The sequence below is a fragment of the Leptosomus discolor genome, chromosome 2, assembly GCF_034619465.1.
Source record: "Leptosomus discolor isolate bLepDis1 chromosome 2, bLepDis1.hap2, whole genome shotgun sequence".
Lineage (NCBI taxonomy): Eukaryota > Metazoa > Chordata > Aves > Leptosomiformes > Leptosomidae > Leptosomus > Leptosomus discolor.
This window is the reverse complement of record NC_141392.1, coordinates 40,163,081-40,182,385: the sequence shown is the minus strand read 5'-3', so window position 1 is coordinate 40,182,385 and position 19,305 is coordinate 40,163,081. Positions and strand designations below refer to the sequence as shown.

Below are 19,305 nucleotides of genomic sequence, written 5' to 3'. Positions count from 1 at the left end.
TCGACTTTGTATACTTCTTTTTTTTTCATTAGTTTTGTAACTTACTAAGTAATGCTAAACTGAACATTCAAAGATTTAAGTAGAAAACAATGTTTTGTCAAAATTGTTCTACAAAGTTTCAACTCAGGAGAGAAGCTGCAGGAAAAGCACATCAATAGTGGGATGGGGGGGTGTTCTGGTGTTGACTCATTTTAAATGCAATTTATCCTCCCTCCTATGATTTACACAGCAATCAGAAACCACTAAGAGAAACTCAGCCTTTCATGGCAGCATATACTTTGTGTTCTCTATGCAGTCTGCTTTTATTACCACCCCTTAAAAAAAATTGGTTTTATCATTTGATCAAGATACCACAGTATTTTTCAGTAAAATGTTATCTAGTGAAGAAGGAAATGTATCAGAATGATCTCTTTTATCTGGCTGATGCATAATCAATGATCCTCCCTCTACAGATGGTTATGAAAGCATACAAAAATGCTTAGATGTGAGAGTTCATCATGTATCACAAGATGCTTTTTTTTTTTTTTTGCCTTTTTTTAAGTTAGATTTTTAACATACACTCTCCTCCCTGATCACTAGTCCCTTCAGGGCTTCAGTGATTTTTAACAGTAAATAACTAAATATGTGAATAGCTGGACTCCTGACCTCATCACATCTGGCAACACAATCTATGCATAGGAAGTATACTGTTGATGATTTCAGATGCCAATACTCCAGAATTAAACACATGTACTTGTATGCAAACAGGCTAAAATAAAAACGTATAAATGTCACTTGTAGGCAAACAGACTAAAAGAAAAAGCATACAAATGTCTCATGTATATAGCATATCAGGTTTATCAGGATTGAACATAACTGCCTTAAGCCTTCCTCCTCACCCATATCCCTCCACCTGTAGTGTCAACAGGTACTCCATCACTTTCTGCTACCAAAAGAGTAAGTTATTCATAACATTAATTTTATTCAACAAAATTATCAATTAAAGGTTACAGAAATATTTCTAATTTAACAAAAAGTAGAATCAACAAGTATTAAACCAAACTAAGACTTCTAGACTTTCAACAGCTTCCACTTATTTCCATCTGTGATCATGCTCGTAATGCTTCAGTGATAAGCAGAAATAAATATTTAAGTAAATAAACAGTTTGATCAGCTGAGTGGTTTTGGGGGGAGGTAGGCTGTGAGAAACTTAACTCTATCCGAAATTTACTTTATCCATTAAAAATATTTCATGAGTCATGTCATTGAATAAATATTTCTTAGTCATGTTATGAGCGCCAGGCATAACCAAAGGAAAGCAAACAGCAAAACACAATTTCATTTGTAGAAATCATGACTTGGTTCTCTTCCTTAGCCAAAGAGCTTCCCAGGAAATATCATCTGAATCTTAAAAAAAAAAAAAAAAAAAGGTAAGAAACATACTAAAGCTCCTTTTTTACAAAAATTACTTAAAAGAAACGTAATCAATGTGAGAAAGAAAGTCCAAATGGCATTGTACATGGTGCTAGATGCCTTGGCTGCATGAGAATGACACTCCCAGTCTTATCTTTCTTGGGCTGTTTTCCTCACCTCTAATATCATAGCTACCAATACATAATTCTCCATTTACTCCTTTCAAGCAATATGAGATATTTTTTTTTCTCTCTCTTTCTTTAAGAATCAACACAGATTTTTCACTCTCCTGTAAGAAAAGGATGGCCACATTCAAGTAATAATCATTACTGTGCTTCTTGTAATAGTTAAAACCTCTTCTTCATTCTGTAGCCACAGTTATAGCCTGTATGACAAGTCTTCAAAAGAGAAGCAGCAGCTACTACGAATTCAGATTCTGTGATAATCCAGCATCCTCTCCAGCAATGCAAAACTGATGAGCAACAGAGTTCCTTCAGAACCAAATTAATTAACTGGCACTTTTAAGCAATAAAACCCCCACACCCTTCATTTCATTTGATACTGAAATACAGACAAAAGCATGACTTGCCAAAAAATTCTTATTCAACTCAGAATACAATTCCCACACACAGCTCCCATCAAACACGTATCCTTTACCTTCTACCACCACAAACAGTTCTCATGCATCCTTTACTTTCTCCAATGCTTCTCCCCCCAAAAAACACCTTTCTCCTTCCATTTTGTTCCTCATTTCCACCTGAAACATTTTTATTTCGTTTCTCATTTGTGTGCCATTATCACTAAATTATGCTCATTCCACTTGTTGACACTGAAATAATAAAGTTTGAAATTTGCTCTGATTATAATAATAGATAAATTAAATTTAAAACTCGGTAAAGCTTCTGATTATTTTTATTACAAAAGAAAACATTTATTTTTTCTATATAATCTTTACATACAGCCCCCTACAGAATGTCAGAACCTCCTCTCAGGAACCATGATACAGTTTATTACGGCTTTGTAGACTGAATGAGAAACTGTTCCAAAAATACCTCTGTCCTCCTTTTTCTGACAAAATACATTACAATAGCTTACTAAATTAAGTTTCAATATATTACATATAGGGGGAGCAACATGCATTTTCTACCAATCTTTCAGAGATGTTTCACTCCTACTTTCAAGGACATGCACCTAAACAGTCGGTAGCAAGTTTCACATTTGACAAAATTCAGGTCAAAATGTACATACTCTCAATTAATGATACCAAAATCGGAAGATTATGACAAAGAGAGATGAATTGTCTGCCTCAGTAAATTTCACCAATGCACAGCACTGTGATAGTAATACTTTTAAATTTCTTACAAACATAGAAAGAATCCTATTTCATGCAGAATGGAAAATAAGGAGTTTAAATTGTAGTAACAAAGAATCACTAATAGAAGAAGTGAAAAACCGGAAAGTCTATATTTAACTTGGTGCTCAATCATTAGAAAGGTGCCCCATAACGACCATATGTTACTCAAATATGTTATCACACCTACAATTTCATCATATGTCTCCCAAGAAATTAATTAGCTCTAACTTTTTCAACTTTGACAAAAATGTCTGCAGTAAGTCAGATTACTAGCTGTTGCAAATGCTTCAAAATTCAAAGCTTGCCTCAGCTTTTATTTAACCTTTTAATTACAATCATTGAATAACATTTGGAAGGCAGATGTTCCTTTTTATGCATATGTAGTTAATAATAAAAAAGACCATTTATTTTAAATTAATATTACTTTTCCCACTACAAAAACACTACAAAGACAGTCATCATTTTACAAAGCAAAGAACGGATACACCAGCAACGTTAAAATACCAGTTACCTTAACTGGACATGGAGTAACTTGAAGAGGATTAATTCCAATAAAGACCACATAGTGCAATTAATTTACACAGAAGACGAGCAGATTAGGACTCTCAGCTGATCCAAATATATCGAAGCAATATAGAAGAGCTCAGCTTTCAGCTGCCACATCAGTCCACAAAAACTGGTAAGAATTATGTTCAAGATTAACATCGGCATGATGAAAATTGATTTATTCCATGTCTTTGAAACAAATATAAGGGGAAAAGTCACAAGGACACAGCACCAAAAAGCAATGATATAGAACCTAATCTAACAGTACAGACTAAACTACCATCCCAACAGTGGGGGTCAAGACTGTCTCACAACAAACCATAACACACAGTCTTGGTAGATGTCGTTCTGGTAGACGTCAAATCGGATGTATTCCATTGTGATAGCTGCAGAAGATCTGCAAAAGTTATTCCAACATCTTTTTAAGTCTAAACATTATCCAATAAATAATTACATATGGAAGAAATACTAACATAAAGTTATTTTAATACAGGCACACAGATAAATTCTAAAAGTTTTTACTGCAAACACTGTGAAGTTTCAATCTTGGTATCAATGAAGTTAATAAAAAACAAACTAGTTTTACAATCTATACTTCCTCAATTCTTAAAAATAAAAAGAGTTTACATCCCTGCTGAAGTCTTACTTTTAGCATTTCTTGAGGAATTACTCTATAAAGCTATCAATCTTGCACAGAATTAACAACTGAAGACTCAATGAACAATCAAGACTCAATAAAAAGTGTAAACCAATGTTTTGACCAACATTTTCTTAAGGTAGCATGATGTAACACATCACCATAAAAAGTAAACCAAGTAATTCAGTACACAATTACTTTCTCCTCCAAGCTCAGAGGAAGGTTCCTATCATTTTCATCCGCTGTTGATACTACCTTTTATTATGAGAACATAAATTTAACCAGGCACATGCATGCATGAGCACACATATGGAAACACTAAAATTGAATACATTTTTTAACAGGTCTGAAGATAGCTATGTTATTCCTGTGACTGTCCACAAGTGTTATAAACCTAAGCTACCAAAGTTAAGTCAAAACTTAAGATAGACCCAGTCTATTTAAATTACGAAGGAAAAAAAAAAAAAATGTAATCACATTTAACAAACTCTAACTCCACGTGCAATGATATCATAACTGCATTAAAAATGAGAAAGAATGGAAGAAGGAACAAAAAAGTGTGTCCCAAAAGGAAAAATAATTTGAAAGCTCATTTGGGTCTACATATTTTCAAATACTTTAATTCAGAAGCTACAGCTATTTGAAAGCTTTCATTCAATTGCCTTTGTATACCTTTATGCTTATTTCATTCTAACTTTCCACAAGATTTTTTTGTATGCTGGAATTGCTGGAAACATACATTATTCATGTGGATGCTGAACTTTAATTCCATCTTCCTCTATTTTTCTCCAGAAATGTCTATATTCTTACTCAAAGAATAAGGTGTCGCTGTGCAGTATTTCTAATTAAATCTGCCTCTGTATAGTTGGGTATACAAAATATAATGGGCCAATTATAGTAAAACATTATTATATCCAAATATAATTTCTGTAGCATCAAACATACAGGGACAATATGAGATTACAAAAGTGACTTTAAAATAAATATTCAAAATATTTACAACATAAAAAGCAAAAATTCATCAGTGAAAATTCATGAGTACAGCTGTACTATAAATAAAATGAAAAAATCATACATTAAAAATGAGAAGAAAAAAAATACTGTCTCAACAAGCTCTTTAAAACCAGTAAACCATTACTACTGCTCACTCCATAACTCATTCAATCCTACATTATAATTCCAAGTAGCTTTTCTACATGTCTCCTGCATTGAAACTAAGTCAAATTGCAAGTTTTATTTCTGACTAGAAGAAATCTAGAAAATGTTAAATTTAGAAATGTTGCTGTGGTGTCTCAGGGAAACTACAGTTCAGCCAACATACGCCTCAATTTTCTCTTTGAGCTAGCTTCTGCAGTAGAATTACCTGTTTCATAAGGCAGCACAATGGATGAGCAAGAGAGGCAAATGAGGTGAATCACAGGAAACACAGTTTTGCCAGAAAGCTCAGCCACCAACAGAGAGCAAGGAAATTAGGTGCTCAACAAACAACTCCCTTTCTCTCCCCTATACCTTTCAAAACCAGCAGCTGATATCATCTAAGTGTGACAAAAAGCAGCCACCTCTGATACATTCCCATAAAATTTGTGAAAGCGGACACCCATGTCAAAGGCAGGGAGAGATGTATAACCGGTTGGGCAGGAGGAAAATCCCCAGCAGAAGATGATATATATTACCGGACAACAGAAGACTCTGCATAGGAGAGGTCAAACACAGCCACAAACACAGGAACAAGCCTTAAACCAGCCGCAGCTGACACAGGTGGGGCACAATTCTGCAGCGCGCAGAGTCCCATCCCTGGCCACCCCAACCCACTCCATCCAGAAGCTGAAGACACTGAGAGCCCATAATGATTTGGGGGTAACTGTCCTCAACATCAAAAGCCTAACTAACTGGACCATCTGCAGGCAGTGCTTCAGCATAAGCAGACTAATAATTTTTAGAAGTGTTCATCCTATGCATTGCATTTTAAAAAAGGAGTCTTTGCAATCTAAAAAAAAGACTGGGATAAAAATCCTGCACCTATGCATGTTTCTAGTTGAAATACAAAACTGAGTTCACAATATTTTTCTAATAACCAGTCTCCAAACGTTTCAGTACAAGTATAAAAACAAGAAAGTTGCTTCCCTGTCCTCAATTGACAGGTGTTGATTCACATCTCCTTAGGAATGTTCTGAAAAAGCAGATGACACCTCACTGATAGAAATCATACCTACCTTCAAAAGAAATCCTTACACAGGCATGTTTTATGTACTTAAAGTGCTTTGAAGATAACACAGAACTATCTGCATTACATTTAAAAAAAAAATGATCCTTATAACAAACTTATTTTGAAACTGAAATTTTGTGTGCTAGGAATATGTATATATTTTTAAAAGCAAATTTTAATGTTTACCATCATCACCTAGCTCCCTTTTTTAAAGGTCAGCCACACAAAGAGATGCAACAAAACCCAAAGAAAAACAATTGTGATTCAGACTGCTGTAAGTATATGAACATGCAAACTAAAGCTGGTATGCAAGCCATGTGTTTTAAAAGGTGGCATAAAATTCTGTTTGGTATTGTCAAGCAACAATTCTTATACTTCTGCATCAGCGATCTTATGTCAACCATTAGTAAATATTGTCCAGCTTTTTAGCAATCAAAGACGCTTTTCATATTACTGATTTCAATTAACCATTTTTATATTTCTAATTAATACATGTTAATTTTTTTTTTCAATTTGCATATAGAATATATTTTTATTTTATGTGCAACCCTTCCAAAGTCTTCATGAGTTCTCTGATTTTATTTTATAAAACCCAAACCAAAACAAAAACTAGTTCCTTCACTACTAATGCCAATGAATTCACCTTTCTTGCCCTCCCACAAGACCCATGTGCCAGTGTGGATGTATTTGAAAGGAAAACGCCAGCCCATCATAAGAAACATTTTCAATAAAACATTTTTCACCTCACACTGGAAACCAAGATCCTTGAGCACAAAGATCAGTAGAAATTATCTGTGTCTCTTTTGACCCTAATCTACAAAATCCAAGAAAACACCAAGAAAAACACCACAAGATACCACGCCATTATCAGCACAGCAAAAAGTTGCCTACAAAGGGAGGAAACAAACCCAGGAACGCTTATCCTGCTCAACAAGCACTCAGCATCTTACGCACCGATCCATGCGGCTATTCCCCTTTCCCACAGGGAAGCCACCATTCTTCCAGTGTCTCCGAACACAGGACTGCAACTCCTAACAAATACAGAGCACTGAGAAGAGCGGAATCCACTCTGCTTGAAGGCCAGGTGAATATGGGTATTACCAGGAGCTTTGCTAAAGCCAGCCCAGAGTTCTCCTGAGCGCAGGGGCAAAATGACACATTTCACCAAAAAGTTTCTGAAACTGCCCCAGTTAAACTCTCCAGATGTAATTTCTTTTGTAGCAATCAGACTTTACTTGTTATTTCATATCCTAATCAAAACAACACAGACAAAAATAATTTGCTTACTGACGACACTTTTTTCTTAAAAACTGTCTTTTTAATGCTCTTCCTCTCCCACTTTCGTTGCATTGAAATAGCGACTGACATCAGAAAGCAGCTGTGCTGCACACACCCCGCACCACAGTGCCACAACTGCACGAGAGCCTTCCAGCTTCCCTCTGAAAAGCTGAAACCTAATTAGGATGCTTAAGATAGCATTATGGATATTGCAAATGATAAATAACTAACCCAAACATATAAGCTATCACAAACGCAATGGATAATTTTTTAATCTTTTTCATCTAAAAATATTCTGGTGTTCCTACATATTGCAGAGAAAACAATCAATGCCACTTGAAAAAATGCTTGCTTTTCTATTTTGCACCTGCACTCTTCTGCTGTGAAAGTGCGTTTCACATCAAGATTTTTATCACCAGTTCTCGAGGTGGGCTGAATCAGAGTAACAGTATTTCTGGAAAACTGACGACCAATATACTGTGATATAAGTAAGCAATAAAACGTCATCTTCACATTTTTAAGAATATTGTATGGGTTTGTCTGTATTCCATGAGTTTGCAATTATGTGAAAATCAGACTTGAAAATACTGTTTGATTTTTAACATTAAAGAAATTATGCATATAAATATTCACATAACTGTAATCCTGTGAGTAAGCTACATAAGCATAATTCTATACTGTTTGAAGGCAGACCGTTAACTCCTTATTTAGGCACCTCAATATTTAGAGACAGGCTCCACAAGAGTTAACACATCCAGTGGGGAAGCAGTATCTTCAGAAAAGCAGGGATTCTTACCCTTAGGTATATAAAATTCTGGTATCCTCTACCTATGAGGTACACCAGCCACAGGTGGGAGGCATCTGGAAGAAGCCCCAAGGAAGCCAGTACCAATCTGAAGGCAGAGTCCATATACATTTGCAAAGCTAAGGCCTTTGTTCGGTTGTCTATTATTAGGCTCCTAAAGTATGTTTATTTAAAAAAGCAGTGCCATATTAGCTTAGAATCTACAATTTTAAGGAGAAATTACCACTGTAAGAAGTAAGGCTGTAACAGACCAGAGCAATGTACTGGCACTGATTCAAATCCATCTCAACACGACTCAGTACAGACATTGAAGACCCATACAGGCAAAACCTTCTGCAGAACATAAGCATTCATTTACATGATACAGTAACATTACAGAGTTTGATTTAACTACTACAGGCTTCCATATTTTTATCTATGCAATGTTTGGCTGTACATATAAAATGTTAATATATGCTCACAGTTTCACATATAACAATACTACAAATTTCTACAGGAGTTCTCAGGTATTTAAACGTAATTCCTGTCTTGTCTTAGAAGCCTCATTTCAATGTCTGAAGCTTGATAATTAACTTCTTAATAAAAATTTGCTACGAGTACATTTATTACAGATATATTAAATATTTAATAGTTATATTCAGTTTCCCTTACACTCACTTAATGCAGTGCAAGTCACAATTTGTGTTTCTGACATGAACTAGAATGATGTTACTCATACGTCTTTATTCAGGTCCTTCCTCCCCACCTCAGACATCAATGGCTGGAATTGTAAGCATTACCTCCTATCTGCGTCTATCACTACCTGTCTGTTAGGTTTCAAATATGTCTTCCAAATCTAATGGCAATGAAGCAATGAGTCAAGGTACTACAACATAACTGAAAATATTTCACAGAACCACAGAACGTTGGGGGTTGGAAGGGACCTCTAAAGATCATCTAGTCCAACCCCCCTGCCAGAGCAAGACCACCTACAGTAGGTCACACAGGAACACGTCCAGGTGGCTTTTGAATGTCTCCAGAGAAGGAGACTCCACAAGCCCTCTGGGCAGCCTGTTCCAGTGTCTGTCACCCTCACAGTGAAGAGGTTTTTCCTTCTGTTAATGCAGAATCTCCTACGCTCCAGCTTGCACCCGTTGCCCCTTGTCCTGTCATTGGCCACCACCGAGAAAAGCCTGGCTCTATCCTCCTGACACTTGTCCTTTACGTATTTATAAACATTAATGAGGGCCATATTCATAGATCAGACAACTGTACCAAACCACAAAGATCTCTGGGATATGATAAAACAAGTGAACATTTGAAAATATAATTTACTTTCCAATTTGCAATTTGTGCAAGCGTACTAATTTACAAACACTTCCCTCATATTCCATTAAGCAAACGTTACTTTATAGAAGAAATAACAAAATGCAGCTCTTCCCATAGGTATGTTTTCTGAAGAAATCTATCAAAATGAGTTCTAAAAGCAGAAAAGGCAGAAATTGCTTCCACAAAGTTAAAGTGAATTAGGCCAGGACTGAAAATTGCTCCAGTATCACCACCTTACACTACTTTGGTGATGTCTTATGTATCAATGTACTTACATAGCACAGAAAAAAAATCTAGTGTTAAACTGCAAGAAAAGACTATTTAAGTAATATTCAGGTTAGGTTTTTTTCATCCAGAAAAGTTATTTACACAATGTACATTCACACCACACATTAAAAAGAAGTATCCGTATCATCATCTAGATTGCTGCAAGCAATGTCAACCGGGTCACTGGACACTCATATCCAATAAAACCAATTTGATTTTGAAATAACTTTATGAAAATTTAAAAACACAGTATGACCAAAGTTCGCAGCCCCATTTCTTCTATTCCCATATTTCTTGCTTCTTGGTGGAGGGGCCTGAAAATTCAGAAGTAAGTTTCAGAAAGATGATTCACACTCCCAAAACATTTGACCCATTTGGTAAATCATAATTTAGCTGATTATGGAGTCCTGTGTCTGGCACCACAAAGAAAGCACCCAACTATATCCACAGCTAAGAATAAAACAGGTAACCTTTTTTAGGCTACTTGCAGCAACTGAAAACAGATTTCTAAGCATTTAAGAGCTGTAAGAACAAAGAATGGAAAAGGAATTGACTATTTTACACAGAACAAATGAAATAAAAATCTCTGCTGGCTAGCTTTCTCAAATTTAAAAAAAGGAAATTAAAAAAATCAGAAAAGGGAGAAATAATGATCAGCTGTTGGAAAAATAGCTCTAATGAGCACTTGTAGCACCACATTAAAACACCCAATTTGCTTAATAAGTAGGGAATGTGAGTCTAAAACTACAAAAGGAGTGTGAAATGCCATGCTACAACAAAGACTGTCTCAGAAGAGGACAGTGCATTGAATTTAACTGGAATTCTACATGGAAATGCATAGTAACTTACCAGGAAAAGTATACCAAACTTCCTAACTCCAGCTAGCATTACACAGCATTTCCCACCTCCAAAATAATCCAAGCCCTCAAAAGTAAGTGCTTACCAATGTATCAGGTCAGAAGCCCTAGATGACAAGAGATCAGAGAAAGCTGGGGGCTGGGAGTGGAGGGTGCAAGAAGGGAAATCAGAACAAACATCTACCAGAAACAGTGGTTATTGTTGGCTACATACTCCTAGGTACACATATATTAGGGTGGCTGTGGTCAGTAAGTTAAACCTGACTGGCCTATCCGCAGGTTTTGGAGCTTCTCCTGTCACCGGCTGGAAGGTTAGAAAAGGAAAAGGAATGTTAGTGGGACAGGCCCTTCCTGCTGGGGGCTGGAATCCCAAACATTTCTGTAGATACCCAAAAGCTGAAGCTGTGAATTTAATGGCAAAAATTACTGCTTTATGGGAAAAACTGTTTATTTTAAAAAAAAATATATCTCCACATTAAGTTTTCATCTGCTGTGTAAATTCCTGCTAATGTAGCTGTCTTGTTGGAGAAATGCCTACTCACTGCAGGAAACCCCCACCTTTTAGTAGGGCAGAACCTGGAGGAATTCTCCTTCACCAAGGGATTTGTTCTGGGCTGTAAGAAGATTATCTGCTCTTCAGTGGCCTCAGGTACTACGACCAGTCCATACTGCCTGCTAAATGGAGCAAGGTGAACTACTGTGCTACAGCAAACAGCCACGCATGACTGCTCTCCTAGGAACTACCTTGCTTGAGCTCTAAAACATGAGGTGTCTGACAGATGTCAGTGAGAAGACTGCCTGCAAGTCTCAAAAGAGGGAGATGTGTCTGCTAAACGTTCAAGATATGTGCAGGAAACTTGTATCACACTAACATTTAGGAACTTGGACATGCTCTGTTTTGTTAGAGGCAAGAGAAAAGGAAGGAGGGAAACACTTCAGAAACTTATTTCCTGTATAACCATATTTACAAGCTGCTGGTACAAAAGGAACAGCCAAGGAGATCACAGCACCAGAAAGTCTCACCTAGATCATCAAGTCCACTCCCACATCTACCATGGCACCACAGCTGAGAGCCCTTTTTGGGGACTGGGACCCTCTCTCTGGCTGGGACCAGCCAAAAAAACAACACCAACACACACACCAACACACACCAAAAGAGACCTGGAAGACAACTTGCCGATTTCTCTTTAAAATTAGCACTAGCACAAACTTGAAAGGAATCCTCTCAAACAGAAGTAAATACACTGAAATAACATCCCATCTAAGCACAGTCCCACTTTTAAAGAGATTTTGTAAGCCTCACACAGCATATGAATCTATTAAAAACACCTGATAGTAGGGGTCACAAGTAAAGACATCTAATCTTTCATCAAAACAAGAGTTCTATGGTGATCCCTGGTCACAGATTTTGTACAACATTGCTCAGGGTATCTTCGCCACCTCTGACAATTCAGAATATAACTGTATTTATTTTTCTCAGGTGAAATCAGTGTGCTTCATACAAGCCAACAGAAACTGATTTTTTTTTCCAGACAACAAAACATCACAAAAATACACTATCGTGATTTAAAAAGGTCATCTCTTTCTTTAGAAAAGACTAAAGATTGCTAAAACATCCCAAACAGAAACAAAAGACTAAAAAACCCACAAACAGTTAAACATTATTTCCAGCCCTCTTTATAATACATTAAAACAAACAAATAAAAAATCCTTGGAAAAAAAATCCAATGGAAAATTTAAATGTAATAGGATGTGTTAATAAAAGATAAGATTATAATAACACTACCACAGTTGATGGAAATGAACAGATAGAAAAAAAAGTATTTGAGTATTATTCATCCAGCTTCCCAGAATAAACAAAATATTCTGGATCACTCTGATGTCACCACTCATTAAAAGCCAATCTAACCAATCTTGCCTCAGATTTTTTTTTCCCCCAACATTTTAAATGATTGGAGGAAGAATAATTCCCCATTTCTCATTTCTATTAATTTTCTTTTTACTGATCAGCGAGTTGAATGTCACAGACATACTGAAGAGATCACTTACTTGGGTATAATGAAAAAAGCTGTTTATCTTTAGCATCAACAAAAAAAATAAAACCACCACAGAACAGTTACATAAGTCTTAAAAAAATACGAAAAAACAACTTTGGAGTAAGGATGTTTTTAGTAAATCAGCTACAAAACAAGAAAGGGCAAGACAAACACTCCAAAAGGTAAAAAAAATAATAATCTGATTACAAATCAGTCACATATGGAGACACATAAACAGCAAAAGTTCTTTAGAAAATGAGTCCAGATTTAGAAATTTTATTGTCTTTGAAAAAACCTGGGAAGAACAAGAAATGCAATGATGTTATGAAAGAGACAAATATCATAAGAGGCAGATATCATTATGCTACATATTAACAAAGATTTTGTATGTAAATCAAGGGGAAAAAACTAAAACATGAATTTGATCCTCTCTATCAGGCAAAGATAAAAGCTCCAAAATATCACCATTTACAAATTTTGAGCACTACCAAATTAAGGAAAAACGAAAAAAAAAAAAGCTAAATTGAGAAAAGTCCTGAGAGAATAAGACGACTGTGAAGTTTTTTCTTTGTTTGTTTGTAAGAAAATACCAGGTTTGAAGTACAGTTAAAATAACTGTCTAGGCTTAGCCTAGAACAGAGAACATGGTAGGGAATAAGAGGGTGGCAGAATATAATAAACTTAAAATATGCGAGTGTCATAAGGAGGACAGTGATGAATTGTGCTCCACATCTACAGATGGCAGTACAAAAACTGATCAGCAGGGAAATTTAGATTACATATTGTTAGAAAGTTGGTCCAAATAAAGTTTGTTAAGTTACAGAACAACTTCATGTTGGAAGGTCACTGGAGCTTTCAAGAACACCCCAGACAAACATCGTGCAAGCACTTTTTTTGGTTTTGACTCGGCATCAAAATGGGGGACAGACAACTTACACTCAAAAACTCTTCTAACACTACGTTTTTAAGTCCAATAAAAATGGACTATAACAATGGTAAAATGGACAATACATAATCTAAGTTGGCAACCTTGTTGGAAACACAGGCCAATATTTTTGTAGTTAACTAGTTATTTGGTAGGTAATTTGCAACATAAGGACAGCTGTACTAGTCCACCTAGCTTAGTGAGGTTAATGAGGAAGCGATATACTTTTCCATTTTCTTATATATCACATATATCCACACTGCAACTGAACTGTAACTGTCTATTTGTTCAATAAACATTTTTTTATACACAGGAAGCACTTTCATCATCATAAGTACAACCTTGACAACAGCCCTGGATCACCTTCAAACACTGTAAAATTAAAGACTACCTATATTTTAAGAACAGCGGTTTAGAGGGAAATTTCTATGTCATTTCTAATTGGACATGAGGTTCTAAATGGACATCTACACTCCTTATTCCACACAATTTTACTGGGGAAAATATGGAGCACCTCTCATTCCACCCAGATCTTCAACTAGACCAAGTGGATTTGTTCACAAAGGAAGAGTCTGAGCCACATCTTCTCCAGCCTGGCAATAGAAACAGCTGAGGGAAGCAGCAAGCTCTCTCTGAACCAGAAACCTGAACTGAATTAAAATAAAAAGGTGACTTTAACCATACATCTCCTCTAATACTTCAACCCAGTGCTCTAGTTTCCCAGCTCAGGAAGAAGTCAGCTCCCTCCTATTCGCTTGCTGCTGCCAAACATTGTTATTCATGTTAACCTTACGTACAGGTAACAGTTTCTGGGAGGAGGGAGTGACTACATTCAGCAATACACCCAAAGGGAAAGTGGAAGGAAATACCAGTCTTCCTTCACAGGCAATTCCGAAAACAACACGTCAAACCAGCTACAAAAGGAATAAAGTTGAGCTGGGGACAAGGACAAAATAAAGTAGGCATGCTGACCCTACACTGCAGAAAGACAGAGACTGAAACATTCCAATTTTATTACAGAACTAATTTAGTCAAAAGACTGGCACAAACTCAGCAGAGCTGTACTCTGGGAACCCACGCACTCTCATCCATGCAAACTAGATTTCTATACCAGAGAATAACTCATTCAAGACCATCAACCTGGCAGCCCCTTAACTCCTAACTATTACCCTGTATGTCTAGTTTGATTTTGACTCTCCATCAAAATGGGCAGATGAAGTCTTTCCTCAATCTTTGGCAAAAATCCACTGAGGGTCTCCCTTCACCCTACTGGAGATGCTCTATGTGGAGGGGTTGCCTCTCTCTCTCTTAGAGATCAAGATTGTGTTAAATTAAGATTTTGTAGTATATATTTCAAAACACCACAAGGAAAATGTGCAGAAAAATACACAATTTCCATAAACAACCACTTCCTCAACAACTAGAATTTAATATTTTTCAAATGAAGATTTATACAATGTTTTCTTTTTGTTCCTACTTTGTTTAATGGAATCCAATCAAATACTTAAAACCCCTCTTTCTTCAAGGTATTTTTAATCCTCTGCTCCTGAAAAATAATATGTCAATATTTTTAATTATCATCCTCTAATTGTTCTCTTCAAACAAACCTTGAACAAACAATACAAGGCTACTCCTGCCAACTCACTGATCACAGGTCAAAGCATGCAGTAATCCTGTATTTTTAGCTTTTGAGTATTTTTTATTGTTACATACTGTTAGCAAAAATCTTTAGCAGTGAGCACAGGACAACTGTATTTCAAAATACTAGTCAACACATAACTTGAAATAGTATACTACACAATGTCCTTTCACTTCTTTTATTTCCAGAGACATAACTTCTTAGTCTGCCTTCATTACCACTAAAAGTACTTTATTGCAAACTGAATACTCAGAAATTTCAGTTGCCAAGCACACCAAAGAGCAAACGGTCATGGAAATGAAAGAAGAAAAGATATCCAGGGTGTGCTGGGTTTATTTTTCCATATAACATAACCAAAGGCTGCTCTGAATTTGGCAGAATAGACAACCTCTGATAAAATTTTGTTAAAAATTTTACCTACAGTCCTAACTGGATCTAATTACACAATACATTAGAAGCAGAATCTGTCAAAGCAGAAAATCATGACCACGTAGGCTCTGAAGGACAGACAATAGCTAGATGCCTTACCTCCAATGAATGGGAGAAAGGCATCTAAACCGAATTCCATCAACACCAAAGGTGTAAAAGGGATAAAAAGATCTGCAAATATTTTAAAAGTAGAAACAAATTATGTTTCCTGAATGTTGAGCCTTTAAGCACAGCTGCATTGCATTTGTAAGCTTCTCTCACCTTTATAAGGCATTAAGAAACAATCACTATAACACTTATACTGTAAGTGGAAGAAACAGAAAAGCTGCAGCTATCAATACACCTTCGAAATGTCTGAGGAGCTATTAACTTTGCCTAAATTTGTTAACCTGCTAAGTGGAACTAACAGTCTTGGTTCACTAATTAGACTCACAAAATGCATCTAGAAGTTGAATGGGTTGTTCAAACTTCTCACAGGCAGCATTCATTCCCACATGCTAGGTTGGGTGTCAGTGAGATGATTCAACATGGCGAAAAAAACCAAGCAACCCAAAATTAAAAAAGAAGTCATATCACACATATGCTTGCTTGGGAGTGCCTCCATGTTACTGCTAAAGACTTTTTTTTCCTCTGGAAAATCATAAGGTGAAAAAAGAACACAAAATAGTGCTATTTACCAAGTTTAAGACATTACCAAATACTTTGGACAAACTTAGTTCAGATTGTTATACTTTAATAAAAAGTATTGCATAACAAAAGATCAAGAGACAGATTGAGATAACAGATTTAAAAGCTTACATTTCAACCAGAAGTCTTTTATGAAACTTAAATTCTACTAAGGTGTTTCTAACACAAACCTTTGTTAACATTAGGCTAATACTAGGGCAAGTTAAAAGACAGTATAGCGCTGAGAGCTGCTAGTTCAGGAACTCCAGAATGTCTGCAAAGTGACAAAAAGTAGAAAAAGATAAGAGCAAGTGTTCCTAGAGAAAGGAAATCCGTAGTACTGTCATTACCTGTAAGTTACTTGGATAAAATAATTGTGGATTTTTATGCGAGTCATCCTGAATGCTCTATTATAGATTAAGCCAATCAGTGGGAATGTATCTGAAGATTTATTTAATTACACTATCATCCTTCTCTTTTCACGGCTAAAGGAATTATATACAAATTCTAAAATAAATGAAAATACATGACAATTAAGTACTGTACTAATCTGTACTTTTTAATTCTGACCTTCAATTTTTAATCATCCTGTACTATCTGCAATCTTATCAGAAAATAACCCGACCTTTACATGCACTGAAAAAAAACCACAACAAAAAGCCAAAAAGCCCTGTGCATGCAGTGTTTGTCTACTCTCAGTCACGCCTTGTGCGTAAGGTGAGATGTCCCACAATTTCTTTCTTTTTTTTACCTTATGCGTTGTTCAATGGAGAGACTCTCAGTTGGTGCTTTTTGCGTGTTCCTCCAGCTGCCCAGTGGCATGCTTTCCATGACAGATGCTCTGGCTTCATTCTTAACATATGTTCCAGATGATAATTCCATCTTCTTTTCTGGATAACTTTAGAGCCAAGGGGTTTTTGAGCTGTCTAATGAATCTTGGCATCTGTTATAAATTCATTCCATTTAATACATAGTATTTTTCTAAGGCATTTGCTTTCAGATATTTAGATGTCTGTACCTTTGTTGGATTTCCAGCTTTCACATCCATACATTGAGATGGAAAGAAATATCTGAGTTGAAGTTTCACACCCTGGTCTTTAAAACATGGATTTTTATGATCTTACACAGTTGGTAAATGAAGCTGTTGCCTTGCCAATTTGTAATGCTACCTCCTTAGTGAAATCTCCAGATGACAGGCACCTTACTACCATGGTACATAAATTTATTCCCTTCTTGTATTCCTTTATTTCCCTGCATAGTATTTGAGCTGGGAGTTTCCAGGGATTAATTATATTTGTCCAGATTTTTTCCTTATAATTACATAATAGCATTGTAAACACAACAAACAAAAAAGATAATGATTTTCATCTTACTTCCTCTTCTAATCACTGAAGGACAAGGACATGTTGCAGCATCTCAGAAGTTACTGCAACTACCACAGAATTTTTCTTTGTTACAGAAACTTCTCATGATTTCTAAGTAATTAAAAATTACCAGTCTCTCCAATGTAAACTTTCAATATTTTTTTTTCTGAAACTTTTTTTCCTTTAACTTCACATTAAACGTTCTCTATTTTTTTCTTCTTTGATGCTCCTGTATCTAGTGATAGTTACTTCATGTCTATACCAAAGTTGCTCACATTCTCAGCCCATCCAAGCCATCTTTTAAATGTCTCCATTCTCTAGATCCTTTCCATTTTATCAATCTCTCTATAGCCTTGACAGGCCCATCAGCTGCTTAGAACCATGCAAAAATAGTAGCATTCACCAGCAACTCTTTCAAACAAGACCAGAGAACAACTGTAGTCAAGGGAAAGGTGTAGCAAAACTAGTGATGGACTTTTACGTCAGGAATAACCAACAGCAGTTACAGTATGAACCAAAAGGAAAATATCTGTAAAACATTCTAATTCTTCCATTTTTATCATTTCAAACTGGAAACAGAATCTCTAACTACAGTAGAAGCTTAAACCATCACTGCACGTTTCTCTTTCAGAAACGAAAGCGCTCTTCAGCATGTAACGAGCATAAAAGGCTATTTCCTCGGAAATAGACTCTGGGAAAGTTCTCCTGATCTTTACTGCTCTCAGTACCTGGTCCGTATCACAGCTCCACAGCAGCTCACATCGTTAAAAAGGCACATCAATGCAGCTAAAATTGAAAAAAATATCTACGTCTTTTCTCATAACGAGAACTTAAGGAAACTGCCATCTTCACATGCTTCGTTGAGTCCTGTCTTCCCAATGTCAAGCCTCTGTAAGGCTTTATGTACATTAAAAGCATTTGTATTTAAGATGGTGCATTTTTAAACACCATTCTCTTCCTACATGGTATGTTCTAAATAGCATTTAATAATGCGTTCTTCAAGCATTGGTTAAATCACAATGCATTGAATTGCTTGGTAGAGAGTAATTGTTAATATTTATCTATTCTGAAGAAAGATGAAAATGTTAATGAATGGATTCATTTCTTGCTTTGTATATTAAAAAAATAAAAAATGCACACTCTAAGTGAAGAAATATAAACAGATTTTCAGGGAATTCCAAAGAAGACAAGATATTTGGAGCATTTTTAAATATGTCAATTGGCAAAAGGGAGAGATTGTGCTAAGCCACACTTTCTACAAACTGCATCTAATCAGTATAAAACTTTCCCCTACGCTACAGCTACAAATATATTGACAATAACAGTCTACCAACCACGGATGGCTTTTCGGGAATGAAGTGGACTGCATGAAAGGAAAGACTATTAATATGCTAAAGCGCTAATGCAGAATGATATTTACTACAAAAATACAACCCCTATTATGAGGCAATTTACCAGTGACAATGACTTCACTGAATATAAAGACCATGTGACTTTCTATCCAGCAAAACTTACTTTATTATAGAGATATTCTCCTTTTGTAAGGAAGAGTCAGACACACTATGGATGACCAGTCAGTGATGCTTTTGCACTCAT

General features: G+C 36.0%; 1 protein-coding gene across 1 annotated transcript in view; it reads right to left on the bottom strand.

Annotated features, from left to right (window-relative positions):
• AKT3 (AKT serine/threonine kinase 3) overlaps window positions 1-17,227 on the bottom strand; it is a 122,920-nt gene extending 105,693 nt beyond the window's left edge. Inside the window, exons 1-3 of the mRNA XM_086460941.1 lie at window positions 17,097-17,227; window positions 15,962-15,966; window positions 15,779-15,850 (exon numbers count right to left, since the gene is read on the bottom strand). Coding sequence (XP_086317067.1) covers window positions 15,779-15,850; window positions 15,962-15,966; window positions 17,097-17,227 — 208 coding nt within the window. The remainder of the gene's footprint in view (window positions 1-15,778; window positions 15,851-15,961; window positions 15,967-17,096) is intronic.
• Window positions 17,228-19,305: the final 2,078 nt, after the last annotated feature.